Source organism: Cynoglossus semilaevis, chromosome 1 (assembly GCF_000523025.1).
Source record: "Cynoglossus semilaevis isolate Cse_v1.0 chromosome 1, Cse_v1.0, whole genome shotgun sequence".
In the NCBI taxonomy this organism is placed as follows: domain Eukaryota; kingdom Metazoa; phylum Chordata; class Actinopteri; order Pleuronectiformes; family Cynoglossidae; genus Cynoglossus; species Cynoglossus semilaevis.
The window spans coordinates 19712939-19737083 of NC_024307.1; the positions used below are offsets into that span (position 1 = coordinate 19712939).

Here is a 24145-nt window from a genome sequence, read left to right on the forward strand (position 1 = left end):
CAGATGGATGGGCCCGTGGCTGGATCGGTAAAGGGCAGAGAGCTCCAGTCCGACTCAGACGCCAGCAAGGTGGAGGTGGGGGACTGGTATGGGCTGGTATCATCAAAGATGAGCTTGTGGGGCCTTTTTGGGTTGAGGATGGAGTCAAGCTCAACTCCCAGTCCTACTGCCAGTTTCTGGAAGACACACTTGAAGACACTTCAAGCAGTGGTACAAGAAGAAGTCCGCATCCTTCAAGAAAAACATGATTTTCATGCAGGACAATGCTCCATCACACAAGTACTCTACAGCGTGGCTGGCAGCAAAGGGCCTAAAAGAAGAAAAACTAATGACATGGCCTCCTTGTTCACCTGAACCCCATAGAGAACCTGTGGTTCCTCATCAAATGTGAGATTTACACGGAGGGAAAACAGTACACCTCTCTGAACAGTGTCTGGGAGGCTGTGGTTGCTGCTGCTGCGTTTGCTGCTGCACGCAATGTTGATCGTGAACAGATCAAAACACTGACAGAATCCATGGATGGCAGGCTTTTGAGTGTCCTTGCAAAGAAAGGTGGCTATATTGGTCACTGATTTGTTTTTGAATGTCAGAAATGTATATTTGTGAATGTTGAGCTGTTATATTGGTTTCCCTGGTGAAAATAAATAATTGAAATGGGTATATATTTGTTTTTTGTTAAGTTGCCTAATAATTATGCACAGTAATAGTCACCTGCACACACAGATATCCTCCTAAAATAGCTAAAACTAAAAAAGCCCCACTCCAACTCCCAAAAATATTCAGCTTTGATATTAATGAGTCTTTTGGGTTCATTAAGAACATGGTTGTTGTTCAATAATAAAATGAATCCTCAAAAATACAACTTGCCTAATAATTCTGCACTCCCTGTATTATCTAGGTTTAACAGTCAAATTGGGAGTAGTAAATATTATATAAAGTATTAGAAACACTTTTTTGGTAAATGCCATTTTATCCACCCTTAATTTCCAGTTGTAGGAACACTGTAAGATCCGATAACAATGTGATTTCTGTCTCTATAGTACTAAGCTTAGTGCTCAGCTTTACCAACATTCAGAATGTCATTACAGAAAAGAGCTTTTCTTTCTCTTCTTACTTGAGCAGCAGGGCTTCCAAAGTCTTGTTTTTGCAGGTGGATGTTTGTGTGTCATTCAAAACCCCCCCTTGTCAACTATTTCTCTGGCCTTCGCTAACTAACTAACACAAGCACTGTATTTGTCAAAGGTTTAACCATTGAGTCAATATTAATGGAACTCGGTGACTTTAACACCTGAGGAGTAAAACTCTTTAAAGAGGCCAAGGGCTACATTTAAAAACAAGTGATCTTTTATGACTCAACCCTGTGCCAAAGAAAATGTATGAAGGTTGGATCGATTTCTCTTCTTACAGTGTGACAAACCCCCTGCAATCCCTTCACGAGGAAAGACCAGAGTGGATCAGTTTCCATCTTTGTCTTTTTCTTGACCACGACCTTGAACACAACACCAATAAAAGGTTATATGATTCCCTCAGGGATGTGCTTTATTATTGATCCGGTGGGATCAAGTTGGTTTACCTCATCAAACTTTACCCCCACTGCATTATAGTTCAACATACATATTTGGTTCAAAAACTACATTATGTAGCTTTGATATAAACAGTTCAAACCCGTCTCTGAGCCAACAACAGCACTGAAATACTGAAACCTCTCTGATGTGACAACAATCTGAAGGGCACCACAAAGGTCATGTGTACCCAAGGTCACACCCAACTGTTGTAAGTTTCCCTGTCCCTGTCAGTGTTGAAAGAATTGCATTTATTATCATTGCTTCGTGCGGTACTGTCGCTTTAACAAATCACTTGCTTCCCATATTTACTCCAGTGTATTACTGTCGCTTTAACAAATTGCTTACTTCCCATCTTTTCCTTGTCACACCCCCATTCATACCCATTTACATATCCAGCTTCCTACCCCATATACTCACACTAAATCAAATGTTATGTTATCTGATACTTTTGTAAACTAAATAAAAGAGCAGGGGAAGGGTGCAGCAACTCGGAGTTGATGAGGAAGCTGCCAGAAGAGCAAGCTGCATTCTCCCCTTGCAAGAAAAAGATCCAGACGTCTTTGTGTTGTTACTTTGTCGTCACTTATGTTAGAATAAACCTAACAGACAGTGTCACAGCCCCTCATGCTTTTATATTCTTCCTCTTCTACTCTGTGTATCACTTCCTGTCAGTGATGGTTCCATTAAAATCTCCTCCTCTATTTCTGTTTCAGCACAATGTCTGGACAGTGGCAGCAACTTTCTATTGTGGTGAATAAAATTTCAACTGAGTGTCATTGCAGTGACTAAGTGTGAGGCTTGTGGTTTGGATAAAAATAAAAATTTCTTAACATTAAAGGTGTGTTTAAAATGAGGTCACAACAAAGGGAACAGGATGTTTTGAATGTTTAATGTGGTGCTAATGGTGCTCAAATTATTGGTTTTGACATTATTCTGTTTTAGACACAAGTCATATAGAAGTATTACAGAAAAAAGTACTTTGTGTTTTTCCAAACGTTTTTGAGCCACAACAGTTGTTAGACATGAGCTAAATCCATAGCACATCACCAAATGTCACAAAAGAATATACAATAAAATATAAGAATTAAATTCATTAATTTTAATCAAAATACAGTTACTAAGGGTGAAACCCAGGCCTGCTTGGTTGAACACAACCCTGATATACTCACAGGAATTAAAGAAAGCCACACACAAAGATCTTGTTTAACAGCTATGATTCTGCCCCCCCCCCCCTCGTTTTTATAGCCATCTGCTGCCACCTAGTGAAAAAGTGTTTAACTGTACTGCCTATCAATTTTCTCATGACACACTGGTGTTCCACAGCACTATGCTTAGGAACTTACAGTTTATACAAGGTGGTACAGCACATCTAAAGTTAGTCTTACGGGGGGCAGACCTGAAGAAGTCCAGAGTTACAACTAGATCCGGCATAGTCTTCATTTTGTTATATGGCACCCTCAAACACAGCGATCTCAAGGCTTAAGCCGTAGCGTTCGGATGACGTGTAATCTTTCATAAAAATAAATATTAATATAGTATTATTTATTTATAATTTGCATTACCAACACACCGTCTGCATATAGTCAGCAAATGTAAACAGTTGCTTGTGTTTTTACCAGCTGTGAGATCCCAGGCTGTATAACAATATTTTTCAGTGAGTGATTCGACAGAGAATCTGCTATGAGTATCAACCAACCTCTGTGTTTGATCAATTTTCATTTTCATCTACGCCTTAATATTTCTAACACAATTATTGCCAAGATTTGTTTAAAAAGGGCCATTGTGTTAAAATTAACATATTGTATCTCCTTCTGTGATCTGTAATCGTTTTATCCTCACTTGTCATCTACTCATGTATCTTGAGTAGATTCAATTTGAAACTAGGACGACATCTAATTCAATCAGACTAAAAAAAAAGATTTCAACACAACATGACGCAAACACCATACCATTTTGCTCTCTAAGGGTGTCACATGGTTTTGATAAATGACACTGCTGTGTCAAGGTGGTCGATAACTCTCTTCTCCTCCCTGTGGCCAGACAATTAAACCCTAGTGGCAGAAGTAGACACACACTCATTACAGAGGCTAAGCTGTAATGATCAGGTCGATGTGTGTGTATTTGTGTGCGCATATGTTTGTGGTTCACTTCCTGTGTTCGAGGTATGCAGGTTTGGCTGGAGTCGATGGAGAAAAATCATTAGTCTGAGCTGTGCTGTCCTAGCTGATGCTTTGCCCATCAATTTAAATACCATCCCGATAGGCAGCACCCAGAGGATTTAGAGTTAAGGTCTTACACCTTCAGTCACATCAGCATCAGGAAAGTCAGTCTGAGAAATGTGGTCTAGATGATTTGACAAAATGTTAGGGAAAATGGAAATGAACATTTGGGATTTTAACACCTCTGACATGCTGTATCAGCACCTTCACACATGCACAATGTGTCAGTCAGTGTGTGTGTGTGTGTGTGTGTGTCTGACTCCTCTGTCTTCCAGGATAAGGGCTGCACACTCAGAGAAGCAGAGCTGACCCTTCAGTAAGCCTTAAACAGATCTTTGTCTCAGGGGTCTTGGCAGAGTCATAGGACGTGTCCCTCCAGAAAACTCCAGGTTTCCTTTCTTTAATCCAAGACATGAAGGCAATGGCATGAGTGCATAGTCTAAACTGCATTCTTTGGTTGGTGTAACCTGGCTGGTAACTCTCTGAGCAGGGCACCCTACATTTATATTTTAATATGATTAATCCTAAGGGTATCTTTGGATTAAAACAAATGTTTTCCTGTTTATTGCAGGAACAGAAAAACAAATAGCAAGTCAAAATGGAAACCTGTAATTGTGTCAGTCAACTTGTCAGCCCTGCTTGCTGCCCCTTCCTTGACCTGCTGTGACCAGTCTGACACATGTCCTCCACCAATCATTGAGCAGCAATAAGCAGTTGGATGAGTTATTCTGCCCATACATTAACACTTGTTTAAAGTTTATAGACTGTTTACATTCATTTTGACAGCTCTGGTTATGATTCCAAAGATAACCAACAACACAAGCAGAAAATCATTGAAACAGAATGAGATATGAAGTTACTTTAACACAATGTCTAAACAGTTTTCATCTCATCATAGAAGGAATCAAAACATACCAATCGTCGCAGCTGTTATACGCTGAAAACTTCTGAATTCCTTCCTATTGACACAGAAGCAAAATTTAAGATGGAACCAACAATTGTACCTTACCATAAGAGAAACAGAGTTTCCAGTATGTGTGAGAAATCGCAGTGTGTTTAACTGTACATCTCAAGGTGTACCTTGAGATCAGAAAAGATGTGTCTCTTCTCAGCTTTGTTGTGGCACTTGGTATGCCATTCAGAGCTCTGCAAATCTGAGTCATTTCTTATTCTCCTCCCCGAACGCCAGCCTGGGATTCTAATGGAAAAATGAAGCGAACATAAAGAGCATCAGACATGACTCAATTAAAATGGCTACAGAAAGGAAATATAAACATGACTGGGTGTGTGGTTGTTCATGACACCACGAGGAGAACTTGATGAGCAGCGTGGTGGTTGATGAGCGCGGCTGGTAATATGAGATCCATCTATTTAATGATGTCGTGAGGCAGTAGAGAGGATGTGATCTGTGAACTGCACAGTGACGGAGAATAAAATGGAAACAAAAATGGAGGGAGGTGGAGATACCTGAGGGTCAGGGGATATTTTAAGGCAGTGGTTCTCCAACTTTTTCTCCTCTGTACCACCTGAGAAAACAGTGATCTCTCTGAGTACCACCATGATGACCAACATTAGAATACAGCAGCAGAGGCCTTCACTGTTAGCTTCCACCACAGGAGAGATGTTTAGAAAGATGTTTAGGTTTAAATGTTGTATTAATTGTGCATGGTATGTTTCAGATTTATTCAATTGAAAATGTAAATGCGAAGATATGAATTTTCACATGTACCACAGTTTGAGAACCACTGTTATAAAGGAAAAGGGCAAGAGAGAGAGAGAGAGAGAGATGTCAAACCAAACAGCAGTCTCACGTCTGTACTTGAAGAAAGGTAAACTATATCTGATCCTGGTTTGATCCTTCTCTTTCTCTCCACAGACCACTGGACACAGCATCCTTCTGTCGTTAGACTCACAGGAACAACTTTGAGTCAAAATATTTGCAGTATTTTATTTTAAACCATTTAAAACAATGGGGCCAAACGTTTGGCTCCTCAGCCGGATACAGGCCACCAGCAGGTAGAGAACAAAAATAATGAAAAAGTATGTTGAGATTGAGATATTTTACTCAATGAAGAGACTTTAGGAAGGAACTACAAACCACACAACATTCAAAGTCTTTACAGATTGTAAAAAAAAAACAAAAAACAAAAAAACCCTTGTCTGGTCCAGTCTGTTAGGACTTCCTGGTTAGGACTGATGTGGTCTAGCACTATCTGGTGGGCTTTAAGGTTGTCTCATTAGCTCTGGTCCCATCTGCTCTGATCAGATCTAATCTTGGTTAGGTTAACCTAATCCAGTTATGTCTGGTCTGGACTGATCTAGTCTAGCCTAATCTGGTGGGGTTCCATCTAGTCTCATCTTCCCATATCTGTTCTACTCTGGTTAGAGATGTTCTGGTCTGAACTTGTCTTAACTGTTCTGGTTTGGACTCATTTATTCTCGTCTGGTCTGCTCTGGTTTGGTCAGGTCTTTTTCTTTCTACTTTCACAACCAATATCAATTGAGTTATTATGTCCTACATTATTTAAAACTTAAAACATGGTAGTGTTCTATTCATTTTGAAACATTTCTAAACACCCAACTGATCCCAGAAACAAGTTGGTCTTAAAGAACCCGGAGCTGTGTTTATTTAAAGTATAAAATGAGCACTTTAAGTGTGCCCGTTTGGTATCAAGTACTCCTTCCCACTGTCTCCTGCTGCCACCATTTTGTTTTCTCTGCCTCATTGGCAGGCTGACAGTGTGAGACTGCTGCAGCTGTTCCACTCATCCACCCCCTCAACCGCTGCTTCCTCCTTCTCTTTCTCTGCTCCATCAATTTTCTGCCTACTGCCTAACATTTCCTTCTTACATCGCTCCCTCAATTTCTCCGTCTCTTATTTTCTCTCTCTCTCTCTCTCTGGGTGATTCGGACTCATCCCACCCATCACGCTTGAATCCGCTACAGCTCTCTGTTGCCATGACAGCAGAGGTAATGTTGATGCCAGAGATCACCGGGGTGTGTATTTAACCTTCTGTTTGCACCTGTGACATGAAATAGTGCACATACAGTCTTCAGATGTCTAAAGGTTCACAGTCGGCTCGGCCTCATAAACTCATCAGGTTCTTGTTTTCCCACCCTCTCGTCTGTTGCCCCTGTCGAACACGCGCACCTCCTGCCTCCCCTTTGTGCTGTTGCTATGGAAACACAAATAGACCATTTGCCTGGTCTCTCATCGGTCATGCTGCACCAGACTGTCTTATGAGGTGGAAACAAAAACTTTTGAGCTTTACAAATGACCAACGACTCCTTATGGATTGCATAAAAAATGACCTATGGATATTTTTATTATATTTAGGAACATATTCTAAGAGATGAATGCAGGATATATCAACATTCTTTTTGAAATGATCAACTAAGGAACAATGTCCTTTTATTCTGAGGGGCAGATAAAGGATTTCTTAGTAAAAGGATCATCTTAAAATACCCTACAGTGTCTTTGTCTGTTAAATACAACTTCAAAGTCAAAGAACCGTGTTTGTGCTACGTGTCATAATTCTCCAACATTTGTCTGTCTGACCTAGAGCTGTCTATCTAACAGAAAGTACAGTGCAGTTCTAGTCTCTATGTCCTTTGTTAGTAAGATAGCAGCAATTCTAAAGTAGATTTTTTATCAGTCGTTTTTTTTGGTTCTTACCCTGATGCTAATATTTTTTAATGCGTTTTTTCTGAAATGAGTTTATTTGCCAGCACTTTAAAATATTATAAACTTACTTAATAGGTGTAGAATGTTGGGAAAAAACAAGTGCAAGAAGACTGGGAATATTTGGCTTCAAGTTTCTGTTTTTCTTTGGTCTTCTTGGAGGGCTAATAAATGTACTGTAGACGGAAAATGCACAGAATGTGAAGTTTTCATTTCACCAATTCACTCCTGCAGTAATGCCTTCTCACAGGGTCGTTAATCAGGGAAACTGCGGGAAACCAAAAACCTGCAGACCTTTGTTTCTGCAGAAAGGCTGCCCAGTACTGGTAAATTGCATTCCTCTGATCCTGTCTGCTACAGAACCTGCTTAGATTACACACAACAAGACATTTCATCTAATGGTTTCCACCTCTAACTAATGTGCTTCTCTGTGCTCTGGCACACTGACTAATAGGCAGCTTCCAGCCACCATTAGATGAAGTCATTTGTATGTGTGTGTACTGTTATGTTTTGCATAGACGTTGAGGCTGTTGATCGTTGTGGATGATGATGGAACATGATGACTCATGTCCTCCATCTCACAGTGCACTGGTGACGGAGCTCAGAGTGGATACATGCAGGTCTTTAACAGGAGAAGACAATAACGACTGTCACTGTTAGTAAAGGCTAATACTGTGCCAACACTGCACTGTATGTTATGTCAATAAGGAAATGTCGTAGTGAGACACATTTTACTGAGGTCGCTAAGATGACAACAATTTTAACAAACAATGATGATACTGAAAAAAAGGGTAATCAAGCAACTGCAGGTCTAAAAGGCATCACAGTGTTTTTTGCATTGGAAAATAACTGTCTGAAACCTAAATATTAAATACTTCACGCCATATGGATATGTTTATATCTGCTTAATACAGAAAGTGCAAACACACGCGATTTACAGATTTCTTTTTTACTTACCTCATGCTGTAGATCCCTGGTTCTAGATTGGACTGGCTCCTGCAATAGTGCCACTGTCTTTGAAACACCTAAATTTCGATGCCTCTGATTGTTATTTCTGTGCTTTTGTCCCAGAGTAAATGTACGGAGAACTGTTAGATTGCTTGACAACCTGTAACCCTGAGAAGAAACAAATAATATGAATTCATTTATTGACAGAAAAGAGTTGAAATATCTTCATTCCAAACTGCTGGCTGTTAGCAAACTAAGACAAGCATCAGTAATTCATATTTTACTGCTATCCTGACTCACATTTTCCCCTAGTCATAATGGCTCCCTCTCATTCATCATCTTACTTCCTGTGGCAGTACTCTGTCAGTCCTCTTTACAATTCTCTGGGCTACTATTCCTTCCCTCTACAGTCCCAACCATAAACCACAGCAAGCTCGGCATCTGGTTCACTGTGTCTACTAAAATACATTTTCATTATAATCTTACAATCAAAACTTTTTCATGCATTTTATTTTTAACGGTGGCTAACTTGTATGGAACCCTGTGGAATCCCTGTAGAAGACCACTGCTATACAGTATACATCTTCGATTTAATTTACTGCCAGACTAAATGTTCACAACATCAATCAAGGTCTTTGCTGGTTTTTATCTGTCAGCCATGTTTGCTATGTGTTGATAGTGCAGTAGTAAGTATTGGTTTCTCTCATAAGAGTAAAGTGAGCGCTCGCAAACACACAAAGACAAATGGTGGCGCTTTAATGCATTAATAAAAGCACAGTGATTATGTTTTCTCCCAGAGGTTATCTGAAGAGGTGAACACCCATTTCACTGCCAATAAAAAAAGTCATTTGATTAACGACGATACATTCGCAATTATTAGTGTGTTTATTATCCCGCAGAATCTGAGTGAATCCTTTCAGGGTGTTATTTCATCAGTAATACCAAGCATCAGTCATTAGACATGCCACTCATGTACACACGTTTGATCACTGGAGCCTTGAATGAACACACTAAATGATAACTATGACTTTATTAATTCATAGCATGGCTTTCATTACCTTAAAGGGATGTTCAGGATTTCTGAAGTGTTTATACAAGATCCTGAACACGTTACTCTGAGACAGTGATTCCCAACCACAGTGAGAGATCACTAGGCGTGCGGTGGAAAATGATCCAATTTTACTTAATTTGGCTGAAAACTATTGTTTATTTATTGCATATAGTTTTTCTTAGCTAGTCAAAGCATTAAAAGCAGAAAAATGAAATACTCTTCTGCTATGAAAATTAAACAAAACATAATCAGAGCTGTTGAAGAAGATCTTTGTGAGTCTCTTTCTTCAATTCCTGCCAGTATATCAGCGTTGTCTTTAACTAAACAGGCTGAGATTTTAGTCAATTATAAAGTCATTTAAACTGGAAGATTAATATATTTCATTACGTAGAGTTTTTGGAGATGTTTGTTTGGTGGTGTGCCCTTGGTTTTTCCTGATGATAAATATGTGCCGTGGCTCAAAAAGGGTTGGGAAACGCTGCTCTGACACACAGACATACTAACGGAGTGGAAAAAATTTGGCCCTTTAACAAAATCAAACCACTCTTTTTTTTCTAGAAAGGAAACTATTTTTTGTAGCATTGTACACATTGTCCTAATTTATGTAGAGGAGCGACAAGGTTTTGTATTTCAGTCTCCAATCATTTTTATGACGTAATATATGGATTATGGAATATATTCTGAATGCATATGTTATGAGGCAGGTCTGGCCGGTCATTGTTGTTTTGAGTTAGGAAGGTATGGTTTATAGTCGCAAGTGGAGGTAAAGGCAAGAGATGTGGTTACAAACGATTGTCCAAATTATTATTATTATCAGTTAAAAAAGACAAAAGAAAAAAAATGATAATGGCTGAACTACCTAAAATGTTTCATTATTGTTATTAAATTAACCATCATGCGTCAAACCAGTAACGCTGCCAACAGGCTAAAACCTTTACGCTTGAGTACAATGGCCACAGGGTTCTCATCTGTAACCAATCAAATGTCTCAACACTCAACAGAAAACCCCTTAATTTAAAGCAAAAAATCTCATGCTCCACAAAGATTCCCGTTCGAGTAAAGATATTTCTAAATCATGTTATTTAAAGCAGAAATTGTTAGCCAGTTGGAGTTACTCCACTTGAGTTTTTCCTACTAAACAATAGGTATTCTGAATATAAGATTTTATATCTTTCCAATGTAAATAATGATGAACCAGATTCACTTTTTCTAGTCAAAATATAGGACTAGCTTACTTTTTGGTTTAAGCAATAGCAAAACAAACATGCTTGGGAATGCTTTACCTTTTAGGTGAATAGATTTTCTACCCAGCATAATATGATATGATATAATATAATATAATATAATATAATATGAAGGAAATGTGATTTCTAACAGATATTTCATAGATCTTGACAGAACAACATTTAAATGTTCTAATAGAATGTACTGACCTTGCAGGTCAAACCCATGGAGAGTCTACGCGACGACAGAACATCCTTTGTCAATAGATGAAGTTGTTGGGGACTCCAGTCAAAAGACACGTTGGATGAATCTGTACAACGGAGGCAAAAGAGAGTGACATGTCATGCTGAGCCAGCGCTCCTCCGACTCTGAGCCCATTAGCTGATATTAAATTCAGACACCATGATTTCATTCTTGAGCGCTTGGCTTTTTAGCAACCGTTGCATCATCACATTTGGCACACAGACTGATGATGTCATCCATGGGTGCAAAAGTATTGTTTTAGTTTTTTATATTTCCCCTTCATGGAAATGCTCCTTTGGCCATGATCAACTTCTTCACAGCACGTATCCAAACGATCTCTCAGTTAAGGGTTTCTCCAGAACCTCCAGAATCGCTCTGAGTTCTTACATGTAGAGGTAGATGCCAACTGTCTACAAACTATACTAGAGCAGGTCTGCCCTTATTCTTCATTCTTTCTACTAAATCTCTGACAATCGTCTCCATCAATCTCACTCCATTGCAGTTCACTGTGGCTGCATCTCGAGGTACTTCGACACATCTATTCTGACATGCATTCTGACATGTGGATATATTGCTTTTTTCCTACTTACTCTGATTTCCTCGTCCGATGCAGGCCTCTCTCCCACTCTCCAGTATCTCTTCTTCCTACTCCGTATTCTCTCCTCAAATTATAATCTGTAAAACATCATTGTCCACAGAGATCTCACTGTCCATCACCAATGCAAACAAACATGGGGTTCGAACCCATCTGTCACTCAGACTGCACACATGGGCATTTTATTATACATTTTTGCAATGCCGCTCAGTGAAACCTACCAAATAAATCCCCAAGATCCACAAAGGTCAGCAAAGATTAAAGAGGAATAAAGAGATAGGATAAGATAAAACGAGTGAGTGAGTGACCGAGTTGCATTTTGTGGCTTGTTAATATAACTTCACTTGTGAATATTAACATAGTATGGAATACACCCTGCATCGCAAGTGAAATAAAGACCTCAAAATCCTTTTTCTTAGAACTTGCCAGGTTTTATAGTAAGTTACATACATTTACATTTCAGCTGTCTTGTGCTCACAGTAAGGGGAAAAACACCTACAGTAAACATTATGTGGCTCTCGTTGTTTTTTCAGAGCTGACATGCACACAATCTTACTCACATACACACACACACACACTCACACACTCTACCTAAGCCCCCCCCCCACACACACACACACACCTGCACACAGAACAGAATCCATTCCAACTGAGCTCACAAAGAAATGCAAGTCCCTGTTGCACTAAACCCTAAATGACATTTGTCTCTAACCACTTACAAAATGTGCTAACTAAATGAACAGGAAAACTACAGAAAGTTTAATCTAGTTTGTTAGTATTGAAATATTGCCATTATAAAATAAATTTTAGAATCAACCTTTACAGTGTCTTTAACATGGATATTCCTGTTCTAATTGGATGGGATTGTTTCCTATTAGTAGAGAGCTGAGTTGAGGAAAGACAAAAACAAGGACAAAAAAAGGAAGATGACAAAGAATACAATTAAAAAAGGAGAAAACAAAAACAGACAAAAGAAGGAAACCAAGAAGTAGGCCAAGAAGTCGAAGTAGAAGTAGAAAAAGAAGCGTAATCGTGACATTTAACACATTCAGCACGGCACATGGTTACCATGGCAATCAGTTGTTGCCATGGAGATGTTGCATGTTGCACGGTGATTTCCAGTGACAGTCTTTGGGATCATTTAAAGGTACGGGGCTCAGTTTGTCATGCCTGCTTTTCTAGTGAAACCCGATAACTTCAGAGATAAGTAATTACACGATTGACAGTATGATGAGCCACAACATTGAAGTCCGCTCACTATGGTTTTTCCACCTTCACTTAGAGACCAAACAGATACTGGCTAGAAGATGTTGTTTCCTTCACACCCACTCCTGGTTGAACCTCAGAGGAGACGTCAGCTGTTCTATTCCTCAGACATGGCGTGCCACTTTGCAATCTGGCGCCGCGGATGGTCACAGATCTCCCTCCAGTGCTCACCGGGAGTTCCAGGTGAAGACGTTCCCAGGACCAGGCGCCCCAGGACCATGTTGGCACTGCGAGAGTTGCCCGAGTCTGAGTCCATCAGCAGCAGCTCCACGCTGGTGTCTTTCAGGGCCTCGTCAGAAGGTAGATCAAAGACAAACAGCTCGTTAAAGACTGGGTTGGGGGAGCATTTCTTCACATGGGTCTTCTTCTTGCACACACGCTTTTTCCCATGGAACATGTTCACCTTGACATATGGATCTGGAAGAGAACGTCAAGGGAAAATGAAGAAAGTAAGATCAGATGAAGCAGTTTGACATGTTATACCTCAGTCAGATCAGTTTAGACATCAATGGTGCACAAATGGCGGTTGTCATAAAAAAACACCACAGCTATCTCAGTCGTTTAGAATAAGAATGGAGCCAAATATTACTGCAAAATGGATGTCATAGGATTTCTGTTTTTATAGGATCGCTGAAGTGTAATCACCTGTGGGTCCATTGTTTTCAGTCTTAGGCAGATGGCGAGCCTTGAGGACGACCACAGTCAGGGTGTTAGTGGTGGACTGGTAACACAGGGAAAGCAGCAACTCACCTCGGCCTGAACACTTCTGTTGGACAGGAGGAGAAAGACGGGTTAAGGTCGTGGATTCCACAGGTTAGTAATCCAATCCATGATAACCTGTTTAGTGTTACTGCACTATTACTGCTATTCATTACTCATCATCTATACCAGTGGTTCTTAACCTTGTTGGAGGTAGTGAACCGGGGGGGAGGGAACCCAGGTTAAGAACCACTGATCTATACAAAGTCAAAACGTTCAAGTGGCTTTGATTCCATGTGGAGTTACATCAGCAGCATACAATGTGTACAATGTGGGCACTGGTCTGAATGTGGTAGTCTAGAGTTGTTACAAGCCAGCGTTGGCACCTTCTCGTCCAACGGTACTCTTGGTCACAGAACAAAACTACATTGTGTACAACGTGTGGCTTTAAATCACCGAAATCACCAAAACCTGCAGCATCACTGTTGGCATCACAGGTGCCTTACAGCTGGCACAGTGACGTCTGCAAACAATGGCAACACAAACTTTTTATAAAACATGTCTTACATTGCATAAACATTAACAATATAAACAACAGACACTTATTCATAGTTATCAAAAATCTTATCAAAGTCCAGGATTCAATCTGAGTAGCAGTTGATCAGTAAACACCCTGGTTATCACCCATAAAGCCTCACTCAGACGTCACGTGCTTCACATGGCTCGTAGACAAAGAAAGCCAACACCCTGTCTTTTTGAGGTGCGGTCAGAGCAAAAACTGTCTCTGTAATGTGGGATAATTAAAGCATCATGCAAACTAAACCTCTGTGTTTTTCCAATAGCATGCATGCATGCCAAAGATGTCAACCTTGTTTTTTTTCATATGCGCAAACTAGTTAAGGGTAAAACTCAGATTCCAGCTGAGATTTGTTGAATTTTTCCTTCCTGTGACCAAAATAGGAAATTGAAGAAAGAGAAAGAATGCAATGCAATATGGCTTCTCTAAATCTGGGCACAACCAGTAAAACAGATTCATTTTCTATTTATTGTAAATGCCCCTCTGATAAAATCCAAAGTTAGAGCTCAAGAGAAGAAATAAACCATTTCTACCCCTTTTGAGAAACGGCATGTTTCTCAGCACATCTCGAGTTGATATGAAGCATATCCACTCAAAGGTCTGCATATATATGATCAATATCTCATGTTTCTTCAGGGAAGGTACAAATGTGCGGGAACGTACAGTATCCACTTGCACCATGTAGGCACAAAGCTGTGCAAAACCCATATCGGCCCCCAAATCTACATTCATATTGATATCTTCTCACATTCCTGTTTGAAAATGAACTAATGGTCGAACAGCGACCAATGAAGCTACTGTATAAATGCATGCCTAGAAGAGGATGAAAATATCATCTTTCACAAGGGCTTTTAGTTTATAACAGAAATGCCTTGTGTATCAAAATACAAGTATGCCGTGTTCTTCATAAATCATGTTGGCAATGGAGTCTACCAGGTTATGTTGATAATAACTCAAGGGAGTAAATTCAAGTGAGCCTGTCCCTTTTTTTTATTTGGAATTTTATGACTCGTTGTCTCTCTCCCTCCATGCTTGGATGGAAAGAAAAAAAAACACGCTTAATAACCGACAAAAACAGATAAATTTGATCCCATTCAGAGCTGATGCCAGCTGTGTAATAACTTGTATCCTGTGTTTAATTCAAAATTAAAAATAACCACTGTAGTCCACTCAGTTCTAACCATGGTATCAGCAACCTACTGCACAACTGAACATTTCTTTGATTTTATATATATGTATGATAAAAGTATTCTGTATTTTTTGATGAAGGTCTGTTTAATTTATGAAATAAAAATTATTTTTTAGTACAGACTCAGAAAATAATTTTCTAAATCTGTACTGAAAACCTTTTCATTTTTGGGGAATCATATTTCTAGTTTTATACTTATTTTTGAATAATCTATAAATTGCTTAAGAGAGAGATTCAGTGTCTCCAATGGCTTTTGTTTTCCTATTTTCCTAAAGTTGTTGTAAAAAAACGTTTTTTTGTTTTTTGTTGTTTTTTTTTCAAAATAACACAAAGAAACTTACCTTCACGTTCCTCCTGATAATCTCTCGGCTCATCAAGACACGTCCTTCTGTCAAGTCAATCCCAGACAACGGGACGAGCGTCTCTCCAATGACCTCATCGCGGGAGAACCTGTCAAAGCTCAGCACCATGAAGTGAAGAGCCAGCTCTGACACTCGGGCCAGTGGGATCCCATAAAAGCTGAAAGTCTCGTCAAAGGCAGGGTCCAGAGTCTTCCTCAGGACTCTGGTCTTCACCCTGTGTTTTTTCTCTGGCAGCAGGGTCAACTTGATGTAGGGATCAGAGGTCATTGACTGTTCATCAGTTGGGGCCAGACCATGGGCTTCCTGAATGAAAAAAAAAAATTACTAATACTGAACATGGACTTGCACCAAAGAAAGTACAGTTTGGGAATAAACAAAAAGCAAACCTTGATATGGACAATGAAGGCCTTTTTCTCTGGCTGGTACTCCAGGGAGAAGTGCAGTGTCCCCAGACCCCCGTCCTTCTCCTCTCCGTGGGGCTTGTCCACCGCTGGGGTGGGTGCTTGGCTGGAGACAGTGCTAGATGGAGAAGTCAGGTCCACTGAAGCAGGTTGGGAGAACCCTGCGTGAGGTGATGGCAACTCTAGTTCTGGGGAGCTTCGCACTTTCTGGTGGTGATGGTGAAACGGCTTGGTGGTGATGTTACCATTCAGATCCCGTTTCTCCAGATCCAAATGCAGTGCCTGTCTTGACCCATTTGTTGGACTTAGTGCCATTTTATTTGTACCACCCGGGCTCAACGGTGGCGTGGTGTTGCAGTTTCCGTTGATGTCGGTTTTAGAGGCTTCATTTGACGTGGAGTTGACAGATGCAGCAAACTTCTTCTTGCCACTGAGGCTCTCTGGGTAGATGTCAACCCCCTTGAGCATGTGCACAAACTTGTAGGGAGGTGTCTTTTGGGATTTGGTGTTTTTACGTTGGCAACAGATCCATGCAAAGGCCGACACAGTGAAAACAAGGCCAAAGACACTCACTGCAGCTACGCCTGCAGGCACTGCCACTGTGGAACAGAACCAAAATGGCAAGACAAAGAATAGGAGTGTTGAGTAAATGTCACACTTTACATCCCTGCATAAGCCCCAGTAAAGTTAGTAACGTATAATACAAATTAATGTGTTTTCTGCTCTTTTTTTCCCCTAGAGCTATAGGTATGACATGAATATTGCATTATTGAAATTTTCCTCAAATTTTTCCCTAAGATTTTGGGACAGAATTGTCACCAACATCTTTACTGACCTTTACTTTTAATGAGTGATGTTTGCTGACATGCCATATAAAGGGGTATATGATGATTTGATGATACCAAACAAAGACACATGTCAAAAATCAGAAGTTACAGTTCGATAATAATTCTAAGACAAAAAAAGGCAGGGTACTTCCTCTTAAAATTCCATCTGTCTGTTTCTGGAATACAGCCCAAAATCTGTGGACATCCCTTAGAATTCCCAACACTAATGATATGGCCAAACATTTTTACTTTAGGGGTTTATATGTTTTACATATAAACCCCTTAAGTTACATTTTTCAATTAATAAGAGTCCAAGCCCATTGGAGATTGAACATACATCTGGAATAACATCCCACTATGGGAACATGGTAATGTAAGAAAGCAGTACAGGCGAGAAAGGCGAGGGGATGGGGGCAAGAGAGACAGCGTGAAAGAGAGAAGAATGGAAAAAAAAAAAAGGCTGGGTGTGGGTTGGGATGGGTGTGTTACCCTCATGTATGTAATTGTATATCACACAGTTTCTCCACATTTAGCTTGTTCTAATTTAACCAGTCAGTTTTTACAAGTTAAAACATCATGGAATATTTTACCAATATGAAAATATATTCTATAAAATGTTATAGTCTTGGTTAAAATCATTTTTTTTCAAAATTACCCAAAGATTTATGGTTATATTCTTTACCTATAAGTAATTAATTGAGTTGATACATAGTTCATATTCTAGGCTGATATTTAATACTCCACCGATTTAACATGATGTTTACAAATCAGGCTCATGCACTGGCAAGCGCCAAGAAGGCGCAGTCGGCTAGTGATTTCAATTTAGATTACTCATACAGCCCTGCCTGTTTATTTTCTTTTTCCCCTTTGCATTAATATTTTAAGCACTGTGCCCTTTGTTTTCATAGGCAACACGGCTACAACATAAAAAACCGTTGGATGTGACAACAGGAGATCGACGATGAAGCAGCGGCTTTCTTATCACACAATAATTCACAATACGTTGTACCATTTTTAGCAGAATAAGGAACTGACCTGACAACATGCATAATAAGGAAACTCTCTGTCCCTACATTCAGTCATACAGTTAATGCTTCTTTATGAAGACAATAAGCAGGGATCTTAATGGGGAGTGGATACATTATTAAATATATATATATATTATAGAACACGGCATATAAACACGCAGTTTGTTGTTCTGTTATTAACTTAAGTTAAAATCCCTAAGTTCAGGTCAGTGAGGGAGGGTAGCTCTGGGTGTGGGGAGAACTCACCATGGCCAGCTGCGTCCTCCAGCACTGGAGCCATGGTCGCTGTCCAAGGTGCTGAAACGCAGCGTCGGTCCTTCCGTCTGTTTCAGGCCGCTCTTTGTCGCTGTCCCCCCCGGTGTACAGATGTAGTGCGCCCCCGCAGTCACTGTGCTATGACAAATCTTAATAATGAAAAACCTTTCTGTGCGGCGTTAATAATTCAAAAAGCGACGCTTATCTCTCACAGTGGAACGTTCTGTTCTCACCCTGCTGCTGTTACTCCGCGATGCGTGAGTGTGTCTCACAGGCGGCAACACCCTTCTCTCTCTCTCCTATTCCTCACCTCTTGCCTTCCCCCTCCCTCCCCCCCCCAACTCTGAGCTCACCGCTGACGCAGTTGTGACGGAAGCCGTCTGTACAATCAGACCCCAGTAAAGCAAAACAACAGGACTGCTGCCAATTCCACTGATTGATTGTTTCGACGAAGACAATGTTGTGACTAAGCTGCCACGAACTACTATAGAGTGGAAGAGATGAAAGATGCAGGGCAAACACTGGCGTGTTTAAGATGGGATGCAAAAAAATTGCCTACAACTTGATAAATACAGTACACGGAATACGGGGCTGTGTTTATCTTCAGCTACCCCATCAGCGTAGGATCATGGGGGTGGCACAGGGTGGAAGCTAACAATAACCCCCACCCCGATGTAACCACATGCAACACCATGAGCGTCATAAGAAAAAGTGGTCGTATTTCTTTCAACCGAGCCGCGATTTAATTTTATTACACGTTTTTTTTTTTTTTTTTTGACAAAGTTAGAGAATCAGAGGAAAAAATACATGTAAAATAAATCGCCACTAACAGTTGGTTATGGTTATGTTTGTAAATAAAGCTGCACCCGTTGCCATTACGAGGTAACAAATGGGTATGCGGTATTTCACTGCACTGCACTGACAATTTATTTTGATGGGGAGAACACCAAACATCTCGTGATATGTACCGAGGAACTTGAGTAACACAAATGTAGTGCATTTCCTATCTAACAACTAAGTCAGCACAATTTCTAAAAACGACAAAATCTTTAATCCATATTACATTCATTTATCAGGCACACTGGCAGAGAAATACTTTAAATGTTTACTTCACTTAGTTGTATTTGTTTAACAATACCAGATTTATAGGTTTGCTTTTAGAAATCTGACAAGATTTCCACCACATTTCCTTGGAAAGTGGGAATTTTATTTAGGAGAGTGCAGAGAAAGACTGAGTAAAGCATAAAAAGTGTAACTGAATATAATTGTCTAAATAACGTATTGTAGTAGGAAACCCTGTTGAAAATAGAGCCGTCAGCCGGTTTACAAAATGAAAACAATTCAATGTCGCCCCCAGGTGGCCATAGTGGATATTATATTTTGTTGCCAAACAAAACTAGGGTGGTTAAACTGTGCCTGTTCGTTAAGTCATTTTTGCTAGTGCCGCTTGTGTAAATATGAAACAAATGGAGAAAAAACGTGTCATGTTATTTCTGCTTTGATGAAGTGTATATAAAAGTAACTTCCTTACTTGTATTCCTTATGTGGGGAAGGCATTGTGTACAGCACTTGAAATCTCGTTCTGAAGCTGCAGAAAGCCTTTTCTTTTTGAAAAAGAAAAAAAACAAGTTCAGACATCTCAGTGACCTTGACTGCTGTGGTGAACTATAATCAGGAGAAGAACAGCTGGATGTCTGCAGTGACCTACCATTTTACATAAAATATTTATCATCTACACCGCAAGTGTTGGATTAACTTAATTCAACAGTGGACATTGGTTGCACACAGATGTTTTGCTTTGGCAGTAATTTAAACAGTTGAGTTACAGCAACACAATCTATTTACATTAAATAAATGTTTTGATGAAGTAAATTCAGCTCTTGCAACATCCAAAATGATTTATCACTCTATTCCTATACCATTAACTGCAAAACTTAAAAACTACACATTATATTCAGATAATATGGTCTTTCTTTCCAAGATGGATGCCTGTAACCACCAGTACCCCTTGAGAACACAATATCTTTTTGGAAGGAAAGTGGGTAAAGAACTGAAGTGACATTACTCTTCTGCAATACAAAACAGTGAATAAATCATTTGTTTTTCAGTGTTTTATAGACACAATCATGGTTTAAGAAAGAGACATTCTGAAACAGGTTTACAGGCAATGATCTTGGAAAAAACAATACAAACATTATGTTTTAGGCCTTAAAATAAATAATTGTAAACTATTTGATGACTCAAAAAAAATTCATGGGATGCACCTAATTTTGTTTTGCCACATCTAAATAAACCATGTTAAATCAATCTATTTTGGTTATATTATTTCAAACATCTTTGTAAGTGTAACATAATATTAACATTTCCATTCAATGAATTGGCTTTTATTGGCATAAAATGTTTTGTACTGTAATTGAATTAATTTAAGTTAATTTGACTTTGATTTAACACTTTGTATAACAAACATCAGACTAGTTACATGAACATATGTGTATATCTGTTACACCAATGGTAAGGAAGGAAAGTGAACTACTTGTCAGGAAGTAAGGAACACAACCAAATGTGACCTCTGCTTTTAACTCATCACCAAAGTGAACAGTGGGCAGGTTTGAGCGCCCGGGGAGCAGTGTGTGGGGACGGTGCCACCTCAGTGGTAACTGAGTGGACTCGATCCAGGAGCCTTCCAGACCCAAGTCCGCTTCCTTAACCACTAATCCACCACGGCCCCACTTAACATAATTATGTTGTAATCTTGTTGAATGTACTAATGTAACTTGTCTGTAAAACTCATGTCAATCTTGTATTAGTTAGTGTTTTTATCGCTAACTTAAGCATTTAATCAAATTACTGAATCAGATATAAAGGACAGCAGTTTTCAAAATAATTAACTTTTTTTTTTGCTCTAACCTTTAAGCAATTGGCAAAATCCCTGTTCAGCCCAGCTTTCTCCCTTTAACCATCCCGTGCTAAACTTATTAGCACCAACCGACTGTGCTCAATAACTTCCTTCATCCCACCAAGAAAGAAAATCAATAGTGAAGTAACTGAAACCACCTCTTCTGAAGGATGATTCATAGCTAAGAGATCAAGCTAAGCAAATATAAGCATGGTAAAGATCAGGTACATTGAGATTATGTCATTAACAGCAACGCATGTTGGAGAGACTTCAAAACTTCCAAAAGAATAAGGACATGTTGAATTCCTGCACCAAAGATTGTATAGAACCACATCTAAACCATCATCACCGTGCCATGTTGTGGAAATACATGGGAAATTAAACAGTTTGCAAACAGTCCTGCAAAATGTGGGCACTTCTGTTATACAGGGTTTAATATTCAAATGTAGAATAATTTGCCAAAAAAATAAACATAAAGGTTTCTTTTCAGCTTCTCAACAGCGAGAAGACTATTTATTTTATACATAATGCTCTCTTTTCAGCTTCTCTATTCTCTAAAGACTATTTATTTTATACATAATGCTCACCATATCGAAAAACAATCTGTAAACTATATAAAGTTACCATGTATTGAAAAGGAGGTGCAGGGAAAAATGAATGTGTATTTATCTACATACACTGAAAAGTGAAGACTGATAGTCATAACAAAGCACAAATGACAAGAAAAACAGTAATAAAAATAATATTCCAAATACATAATTTTGCATTGATAAATTAAATTGGGGTGTTACAGAAAAAGAACAATATTGTACATCTCAAAGACACCGAAGTCCACTGGCAAAAACAGCAATTTTACCAAGCAGAGCATCTCAAAACAACTACAATTCAGTTCGGTGGCTCGCTGCGGGTAGGCGGGGGCGCTAGCTGTGTTAGCTATGTGCTAACACCAAACCTCGCCTGAAACGTCCCCACCCACCACATCAGTTCCGGTATTTATGCTGTTTACGCGTGCTACTTTGCTTAAAGTCGCAAACTCCCCCCCTTTTTTCAAAACAGGAAACACACAAATTCAAAGTCGAAAGAAAAAAAGATTCAGATATTTCTGACAAACGACTATCACTCACACTACTGACCTAAATACATTTATTTAAAGATGTATGATTTACTTACCTCACTATGAAGTTTGCCAGAGGATTTCCTGTGAGCACGCTAGTTAACGTCTCAACAGTCAGGACATTTCCGCATCAGGTGGGTGGCGCATGCGCAATAGCTGAGGATATAAGCGCTGCTGGTTGGATTGACCTCATTGTCAATGAATTAAATCTAACAGTCATTAGAATTCTTTTTGAGTCATGTACAACAAACAAGAATTGAGCAATAAATGAACATAATCCTAATTTATTCATGTAATGTAAGCATATTATTAGTTTGCTATTTAAAAATATGCATGAGTTATTTTTTTGTCTCAATAGAACTGATCTTAAATGCAAAAACATTAGTTATGCCATTCCAGTAATATTTTTTCTTCAATGTCTAATACCTTTCTTTGGCGCTGTCACTCTAATTAATAACAAAAACAGACAACTGAATTTCAAAACCTTTATTATTAGTTGTATTAGTAGTATTCAAAATTTCAAAACTGTATTCCTACTGAAGTAAACTGAACATGTATGTATAGTTAAATAAAGTGAATACTATTGGAGCAGGGTATAGAACATGCTGCATGCTTATATCAACATGTACTCACAGGGGACATCGCCAAACAACTCTGGTTAAATTTATGGGCACATTAACCACTATAGTCTATATATATAGTCTCATGGATTCAACATCGTAGAGACGTTACATATAGGCTTCAGATATTACAAAAACTAAAAATGTATATAATTAATTATATATATATATAAATGCCTGAAAAAAAATATTAGCAGGAAGTTACAAAAGAAAAAAATGCAGTAGGTAAGGAAACATGGAACATATTTCACTCAAATAAAATTTAAAAAACAGCTTCTGCACTGCTGAGAAATCAGGGAGCTGTTTATGTGCATCGAATGTACGAAACAAGCTTATTGGTAGGATCTTAAACCAAAAGAACCAATCAAACATGTTTGTTATCTGCGTCGTTGGTCTGTGTTGATAACGCATGTATAATGTGCAGATCGGCAGGTTGACTTTTCTATTGAATACTCTCCTGTCCTCCAGCACCGTTTCCTTTTTTGGTATTTATCTACTGAAGGGCAAGTCTGACCAGCTCAGTGAGTTTATTTTCTTTCAAATTTAAAGAGAAGGCATTCTTTCGGATTTGTATGCGCCGTCAGATTTATGTACGGGTCACTAAAACTGCTAGAAGGGGCCTGTTCCCCACTTTGGGAACCACTGGTCTTGACATTCTCCAGAACAATTCTCCAGACCAATTGGAACTGTGCATAACTCAGCAACATCTTTGGTATCTATTCTATATTATTATCCACCATTTGACTTGTACTGAAGCTCACATAGCTTGTGGAAAAACACTGTAACGACCAGCCTGACCTCGTGTGCCTGACCTTTCCTTTAATGGGAGACGTCGCTCATTATCTGTTCTCTGTTTTCTGTAAGACCTTGACAATTGCATGGACATACTCCCTGTTTCTGAGTTTCTGTTGGCCAGATAATCTCACAGGTACTAGCTGGAAACAGCTCTGAGGGTAACTGGCCCCCACTCACATTTCCTGTACAGACACACATATGCACCCAGCTCACCATGTTACTTGCACTCACGTACAGACAAGTGCTTGTGTTGCTCTCTGTGAGACCTGTGCCTCGAAGCGTCAACAAAAATGTTCAATAAAACTCTCAATAAAAACTCCTAAAAGTGAACAACGTTGTTCATGTTGTAGAAATGTTTATATGATTTGAAGAAATGAAGAGTCAACAGAGGTTGCCTTTGATGGATTTATTCTAAGTATCTTGATCAAGAGAGAGCCGACCCTAACTCCGTCTAATACAGCTGTTAGACTCGACTGGCCTCCTGTTAGGCAAGCTTTCTTTTATGTGGTCACATGGTTACGTCATACAGCTGTTAAGTTTTGGTTCAAACAAAGGATACAGGTGTTAGACTTCAAGACTTCAGCTAGAT

The 24145-nt window shown here is 39.3% G+C and overlaps 1 protein-coding gene across 3 annotated transcripts; it reads right to left on the reverse strand.

Annotated features, from left to right (window-relative positions):
• Window positions 1-2295: 2295 nt before the first annotated feature.
• syt4 (synaptotagmin IV) lies at window positions 2296-22294 on the reverse strand. 3 transcript variants are annotated; one of them, XR_003050936.1, is made up of 12 exons: window positions 22198-22294; window positions 19663-19735; window positions 18123-18269; window positions 16007-16620; window positions 15600-15923; window positions 13439-13559; window positions 11523-13210; window positions 10899-10999; window positions 8424-8582; window positions 4865-4982; window positions 4700-4743; window positions 2296-4182 (listed from the first exon to the last, which is right to left on the reverse strand). XR_003050936.1 is itself a non-coding variant. In XM_025059601.1 (5 exons), the coding sequence occupies exons 1-5, from the start codon at window positions 18154-18156 to the stop codon at window positions 12891-12893; spliced, it is 1413 nt and encodes a 470-aa protein (XP_024915369.1). In that variant the 5' UTR covers window positions 18157-19643; the 3' UTR covers window positions 11355-12890. The 3 variants fall into 3 exon arrangements, 1 of the variants encoding a protein (XP_024915369.1); XR_003050935.1 differs by lacking the exons at window positions 19663-19735; window positions 22198-22294 and having other exon boundaries at window positions 2296-4178; window positions 18123-19643; XM_025059601.1 differs by lacking the exons at window positions 2296-4182; window positions 4700-4743; window positions 4865-4982; ... (2 more) ...; window positions 19663-19735; window positions 22198-22294 and having other exon boundaries at window positions 11355-13210; window positions 18123-19643.
• Between the last annotated feature and the right edge of the window lie 1851 nt (window positions 22295-24145).